Source organism: Beta vulgaris, chromosome 4 (genome assembly GCF_026745355.1).
Source record: "Beta vulgaris subsp. vulgaris cultivar EL10 chromosome 4, EL10.2, whole genome shotgun sequence".
NCBI classification, from domain to species: Eukaryota; Viridiplantae; Streptophyta; class Magnoliopsida; order Caryophyllales; family Amaranthaceae; genus Beta; species Beta vulgaris.
This window is the reverse complement of record NC_079205.1, coordinates 60,772,420-60,780,326: the sequence shown is the minus strand read 5'-3', so window position 1 is coordinate 60,780,326 and position 7,907 is coordinate 60,772,420. Positions and strand designations below refer to the sequence as shown.

The window sequence follows — 7,907 nt, the reverse complement described above, 5'->3', positions numbered from 1 at the left end:
ATGACTACTCCTAGTAATCTCTCTTTGCTAATCTTACTATTTTCCTCGCTCCTTCACTTATCTTCGCCATCTCTAACGAGACCGACTCTTGATTCGGTCTCCCCATCGTCGTTGTTGTCGTTGTTATCGTCGTCTATTCAAAGCTTCATAAATGTGAAAAATTTTGGTGCAAAAAATGATGGTAAGACGGATGCAACACAAGCATTTCTTAGTGCATGGAATGTTGCATGTACCTCGGCGGTACCATCAATATTGTACGTACCTAAAGGATACTATCTAGTAAAACCGTTGATTTTTGAGGGAAGTTGTAAGAGTAAAAATATTGTGTTACAAATTGATGGAACCCTAGTTGCTCCTGATGACTATATAGAAGTAGCCAAATCTAAGAGTTGGATTGTGTTTCATATGATTGATGGCCTACAAATTAAGGGTGGTGTCCTTGATGCTAAGGGTAATCGTTTGTGGAATTGTAAGGCCTCGAATCAAGGATGTCCCGATGGGGCTAAGGTAACCTTTTTGCGCATCTCGTGATATTTATTAATCCCTCCGTCCCATTTTGTTGTTTGTATTCATGTTTGCGTAAACATTTTAGAAAAATATAATATAAGAATATTGTAATTATACGGAATTTGAATTTATTTTACTATGCATTTTTGAAATACAACACTTCAAACTATTTTCACACACAAATAGTTAAAGATTCAAACAATAATAAAAGATGTGCGTTACATGATTAGGAAGATCAAAATGCAATGGAGGGAGTGAACATTGTTTTAGGTAGACCTATCTAGCTAAATACTTATAATCTATTTGAGTAGATTGTGGATTTTATTTTTATATTTATATGATACAATAGTCATTTTTATATGACGTGATACTAAAAAAATCTACTTAGGTTGCCTCGATCTGTTTGAGGTGAGAAGAGGCTAGGGTTGAGCCGTTGAGGAAAGCTACTAGTTAATTTACTTAGAGTACAATTTCTCCACTAAAATTTTCATGAACTTATCTGAATTGAACTTATTAAAATTTATTTTATTAGATGTTAAGACTTATCAAATTTAACTAAATTTATTTGAACTTAAGAGAACACATCTGTAGTATTATTAGAGGATATCATCCCTTAAAAAATCTAAAGAAATCTATAACTTCCTCCATTTTTCTTGAGTGTGTTTCTTCTATTGGATTCATAAAATGTCTATGGTTTAGTAATATATGTACGTCTTTGATCATATATATCTATCTTATGGATTTTATATATTGAAAATAATATCTCATGTGATTTGGTATCCTCATAGTTTCCCAGAATTAAGGTAATGTTTGATTTACTTTGACTAACTAGCAAAAGAGATTACCATCTACATACAAATTATCTTACTCTCCCAGTAGGCAGTAGTAATTGATTAGTAACATAAAAAAGAAGTATATTATTGTGGTTAGAATGATCTTATCATTTTATTGTCATACTGGAGTAAAGCATATGAGAACAATATACTTAATTTTCCTTACATAGACCTACAATGTTTTGCTATTTTCTTTCTCATCACATTCTACCTCTGTTCTTACAGAGAAATTCTTGGGCAATAAAAAAAAATTAAGTCTCTCAACATAATCCTATAATGAAAATTACCAACATAATATTTCATTTTTTTCCCTGTTACTTTTGAAAATTAACATGATTAGCATTACTTTTACCATTGATCTTGTAAAAGATGGTCTACTTTTAGTTTTAAATTAGGTAACGGCCCAAGCCTAATGTTAAAAAGAGAAAAAAAACCACCATTCTAAATATAATGATTAGTTTAATCTATTTAGAGACTAGTTTAATCATTCAGTAATCACATTTTTGAGTTCGTCAATTAAGTGACTAGTTTAATCCATTTGGTGACTAATTTAAAACATTGCTACATATGCTAGGTTATTATTTAAAATTGCTTGATGTAATTCGATATTTAAAGGAAAACAAAGGAAACAGAAGAAAAGAGACAACTATGTTGGTGCGAGATATCTATAGATAGTATCAGGTTAGAGTTAGATGACATGAGCTTGTACACTTGTTAGGAGAATCTAGACTAAAGTTTGTCTAATTAGACCGTCCATTCTAATAATTTGTGTTACTTTTAAGTTCATAGTAACTTATTCTAAATTACTTAAACTAGAAAAAGAAAACAACAATAATACCTCCAATTTTGCACTTTATAATATCATGATTCATGATCTTTACTTGTATATATATTTACTAATATATATATATATATAGTATATATATATATATATATATATATTATAATATATATATAAATATATATATATATATATATCTCTTCTTGTTTATTTAATTTGTTTTTCCTTTTGAGCAGTCGTTGAGCTTTGACAACTCAAAGAATATATTAGTTGATGGTTTGACCTCAATAAACAGCCAAATGTTCCACATTAGCATTAACGCATGCCAGAAAATAAAGATGACGAGGTTGACAATTTTAGCTGATGCTAATAGTCCTAACACTGATGGTATACATTTGGCACAATCAGATCAAATTACAATTATCAATTCTCTTATTAAAACTGGTGATGATTGTATATCAATCGGTCCAAATAATCAAAATATTTGGATTCAAGACATATCTTGTGGACCGGGCCACGGTATTAGGTATTTTACCTTTTTTTTACTACTACTTCTTTTACTTTCTTTAATCGTATGAATAATTTATAGTTAATTAAGTATGTAATCTACTTTAGACAAAATTGCAACACTTTGACGGTTATGTATGATAATGCACAACTTTGATTATTAATGTTTTTAATATTAGTAGAAATCGTTAAAAAACGAAATGGTATTTTTAGACAAATCCAATAGTAAATATATAGCATATGTTTTTATATGTTAGTTAGGGAAGGATCAAAGTGAAATATTCAAATAGAATAGGAGTCAAAAGTGTTTAAGTAGGAAGCATATACTAAAACAAATTCAATAAGATCAATCTTGCGTAATAACTTTTTTTTTTACATATACTAGTAAAAGAAATATGGCCAAACTTTCAAAAATCCTGGATGACCTCAATCTTGTTGGGTAAATGGGGAAGGGTTTGATCTACAATCCATTATACTATAATGAAAATAATTTTAGACAGAGAGTTTAATGAAATCTGTTAGCATTCGTGAGTGTAAGAGAAGAATGTTTGAATGTAGGTAGGCAGCTCAAATGACGGCTCCTCTTTGTATTTTATAAATGTATTTATTAAGTGTTACAAGCTGACTTACACAACCTTTTATACTAGGGACAAAATGAGGGTGGCATTAATCCCTAGATGAATCCTCACATGATCTAAGATACTTGAATTTACTAAACATGTGCAGCTCACATGTTAGTCTAGTTACATTACTTGAGCACAGCTATAGGGTCATTTACACTCCCTCTAAGAATCGAGAAATACTCAATTAAGAACGCAATTAATAAATTGGGGTGCGATTCTTATTTAACCTTTGTCCCTCTCTTTTAACCACAAAAAAAAACATAATCTTGTCAAAATAAATAAACACACAACTCAATGCAATGGTTAGAAAACGTAAATCTATTACTCCACTAATTATTTTGACATTTTGTTCATGACATGAACAAAAATTATTAAAGAAACGGTCTAATTTAATGTAAAAGTAGACCTAGTTACTAAATGGATTAAACTAGTCACCGAAAGAAATTAACCTAGTCACTATTGGACTAATTCTCTTTTTAATATTAAACTTACCATTGCCTAATATTAATTTAAAAATTGGCGATCTCTTATAAGACGCACTCTGACATAAAATTGTAATATTTATTTACTAATTTAAAGTTTGTGATAATGCATGGTATTTGGAAACAGCATAGGGAGCCTTGGACGTGGATCAGATGAAGGTGTAGTAGTCCAAAATGTGATGGTGAAGTCCGTAACATTTACGGGTACAGATAATGGGCTCAGAATAAAGACTTTTTCAACTCCAGTAACTGGAACAGTCAGAGATATATTTTTTATTGGGGCCCATATGAATAATGTCCAATACCCTATTATCATCGATCAGAGCTACTGTCCACATAATACTTGCCCTAATGGCCAGGTGATTCTTCTCTACTAGTCCAGCCCAATAGGGCCCAATATTATTCTCTTGATTTTTTATTAATTTATTCACTCCATGCTCGGCTTTTTTTTTAAAATAAATGCAATACTTTTTTTAAATGTATATTTTTATCAAAATATAATTAATGATATTAATAGTTGCATATATATATTAGAGACTCCGTAAAGAGAATATGCAATTACTTGAAAGACAGAGAAAATGATATTCAGAAGAGAATGTACCATCTTTCTTAATATAGTATAGTGACTATTTTAATCTTTTTAGTGAGCATTTTAATTTATTTACTGACCAACTTAATCTATTCAGTAATAATATTTTTTAATTCATTTAGTGACTGATTTAATCCATTTAGTGATTAGTTTAATAAATTTCGTAAGACTGTCAGACTATTTTTAAAAATTGTTTTCTGATATTCAAATGAATACAAAGGAAGGAGAAGAGAATGGACGACTAAGATGGTGCAAGATACCTAGAAATAACGTTAAGTTAAAGAGAAATGAAATGAGTTTGTTAGGAGAATGTAAACTTGAGTTGTCTAATACTCCCTCTGTTTTTTTTATCTTTCTCACTTAGAATCTTGACACTATTCATGCATAGAGAGAATCTTCTCAAATGTTCTCAATTTATAAGAAAAAACATAATCATGTGGGGTCTTGTTTGATTCTTCTCAATTAGTACTTTATTAATATTCAATCGTTATAATTTTTACTAAAATATAATGAAAGATATTTAAGTTTTAAAACGTGCATTGGAAGATGTGCAAAAGAAAGTGAGAATGATAAAAAAAAAAACAAGAGGGAGTATTAAAATTAGACAGTTTATTCTTGTTGTTTACTATGTATAAGTAATATAATGTGACTCATGTTGTTTCATTGTATTTCATATAGGGATCGAGAATACAAATAAGTAATGTTATGTACAAGGGCATTTATGGAACATCGACTTCAGAAACAGCATTGATCTTCGATTGTAGTCCCACGAAGCCTTGCATGGAATTAACATTGCAAGATGTTAAACTGTCTTACAAATATAAGATTCCTCGATGTGAAAGTGAAAATGCCCATGGAAAAGTTTTAGGGTTTATGCAACCTTCTAATTGTCTCAATCATCCTCATCTTCTTTACTAATTTTTTTTGGAATTTTTATTAGAGGTTGTAATACTTTCACTTTGTGTTTTTTTTTTCCTAAGAAGGACTTATAAATGATATTAGATGTACACAATAGGATAAAAGTTGAGATGAGAAGTAGTTAATGTTAATTGTTATTCTAATTGTCGTTTGATAATTATTCAATAACAATTAATTAGTAGGTTATGATAAGGATAATAAAATTTCAATATTATATTTAATAATAGAGCTTATTGTTGTTTTTGTACCTTTTGTAACATTGCATTAAAGCTAGTTCTAACTTCTTTTTGACATACGAAGATAGTTCATGAATGCTTAAAGGTTCACCTTTCATCCAATTTGGAAGAGTAGACGATGTATCGGTACATGTCTATTACATTCCTTCGTAATCTAGGGATGTCCATGTTCTAAAATTAGCTAATGACTCTATTTCATTTCTTCGTAACCAAGAAACACCAATGTTTTGAAATTAGCTGATAACTCATTAACTCTATTTCACTTATACTGCAAGTAGGGGTGATAGTTATTCGGATAAAATTCAAAATCCAATCCAATCCAATCCAATCCAAATTAGTAATTCGGATCGGATTTGAACTGTGTTCGGATTGGATTCGGATTGAGATTTTCCGAAAAATTGGATTTCGGATCGGATTGGATTGAGGGTAATCAGATCCAAAAATCCAATATAACCAAATAGTAACATATCTTGTATTATATATCTGGATTTTTTTTTATAAAAAAAACCTACTCCATAGCACAATACACATAGCACTTCAACCCTTCCCCTAAAACACTAAATGCACTTAATTCCTCATTTCCTAAATCTACTAAGTTGTTGTTGTGCTTAATTCATTTCATCAAAAAACTAGAGTTTTAAAAAAAATCGGATTTTCAGATCGGTTCCAATCTAGAGTATGAAGATTCGAATTGGATTGGATCGGATTCAAACCCTAATTGGTTTGGATTCGGATTGAAAAATTGAAATCCAAATTTTATTCTCATCGGATTGGATTAGGCCCTAATCCAAACCGCACACCGAACTTTCACCCCTAACTGCAAGATGCTAAGAAAATATCTATTACTCAAACTACTTTTGTTCATTTTAAATAGTAATTTCCTTTAATTCGGGTCATTTGTTAGCAATACTATGATTTATTTAAGAATTGTGTTGTCAAAACTTTGAAGTAGTCTTAAATTATACATAACATCTAGAATATCTTATTCATAAAATCTGTATTCATGATATCTATTTTTTTTATCTTTGGCATCAATTGTATCATTGCTCTTTCGTAATTGCATCGTATTACATATACTTTATAAAACACATACATCTTTGTTAGTATAAACTATGGTGCACATCACATCACTTGCGTAAAATGCAATTTGAGTTGAAGTGGTCACATGAAAACTTTCTCGACACATCAAGGCTTGAATAGTATAAAGGAAGTGTCATCAAATTTGGAGGAACCGAGTGGTACATGTTTACATTCGCTCTCTCATAAGTAGAGATGTAAATGGATCAGGTTCTGGGCGGGTGGAGCACCACCTGCATCCTTCACCCGCTACCATCCGCACCACTCGATCTATCCATCACCCGAAAAAATCACCACCCGAATCATCCATCCATTTACTTCCGGGTGAACGGATGGATCGGGTTATAATCGGGTGAAATTACCTCAAAATAATGCTAACCATAAAATTTCAGAAAAATAAAGTTTCAACCGACAAAACCATAGATCCACAACCACAATTCAAATTAAGCTCAAAATCACAATAATTCGCATACAGAAATTAGGAAAATTAGGTTCGGCATTGGGCTTTTAGATTTGGACATTTAGCTAGGCCTTGAGGATTGGACCTAAAAAATGTTTCTTTTTAATAAACGGGTGATGGGTAGGATTAACGGGTCGGGTGATGGATGAAAATTGTCCACCGGGATCCGATCCATCACCTGCATCCGTTAATCCGTCACCCGTTCACCATCCGTTTAAAACGGGTTTTCACCCGTCCATTAAGACAGATGGACCGGGTGACCGGGTGGTCCACTGGATATTTCCATCTCTACTCATAAGTTAGGAACAATAATGCTCCGAAGTTAGTTGATGACTCTATTTCACTTATATTGCAAGACTTAAGGAAAATAAATATTACTCAAAATAGTTTTCTTTGTTTCTAAAGTAATTTCCTTTTTCGTGTTATATCTCTTCTAAGTTTCATCTAGAAACATATTACAAAAACAGGTGACTTATGGGGATAGTTGTATATACACCTAGAATATTTTTTTTTAATAAGATCTTTTTGTTTATTCTCTCATAATATCTATTTTTATTATCATTATCAATTGTATCATTGCTCTTTTGTAATTGTAGACAAAGGTGACATACATATATTTTTCAAAAAACTATATTCTTTTACATAAAATCGTATTACATCTCTGTTGATATAGACTATAGTGCTCACTATACAAGAATCAAAAGCTAGCCTAGCTAGTTTAAGATCCTCCTTCCACCCCTAAAACATAAGTTCGATTCTTTCTTTTTACAAGTGGAATCCCCAAATTCTATCGCATTCGTAAAATGCAATATAAGAAGTGGTCACAAGAAACCTTTCGAGACTCTTTGCCACAATTCCCTCATACCCACGGTTATGGACTAAAAATAGGTCTAC

The 7,907-nt window shown here is 31.0% G+C and overlaps 1 protein-coding gene across 1 annotated transcript; it reads left to right on the top strand.

Annotated features, from left to right (window-relative positions):
* LOC104890285 (polygalacturonase-like) lies at positions 1 to 5,240 on the top strand. The gene is made up of 4 exons (XM_010675705.1): positions 1 to 507; positions 2,358 to 2,647; positions 3,861 to 4,092; positions 5,001 to 5,240. Exons 1-4 carry the CDS (start codon positions 1 to 3, stop codon positions 5,238 to 5,240), a joined length of 1,269 nt encoding a protein of 422 aa, XP_010674007.1.
* The last annotated feature ends 2,667 nt before the right edge of the window (positions 5,241 to 7,907 follow it).

Bases quoted from the DNA above. Each gene is read 5' to 3' on its own strand.
- LOC104890285 (XM_010675705.1), top strand. From the start codon at position 1: ATGACTACTCCTAGTAATCTCTCTTTGCTAATCTTACTATTTTCCTCG. The intron at 508-2,357 runs GTAACCTTTTTG...CCTTTTGAGCAG, and splicing joins GATGTCCCGATGGGGCTAAG to TCGTTGAGCTTTGACAACTC. The intron at 4,093-5,000 runs GTGATTCTTCTC...TATTTCATATAG, and splicing joins ATACTTGCCCTAATGGCCAG to GGATCGAGAATACAAATAAG.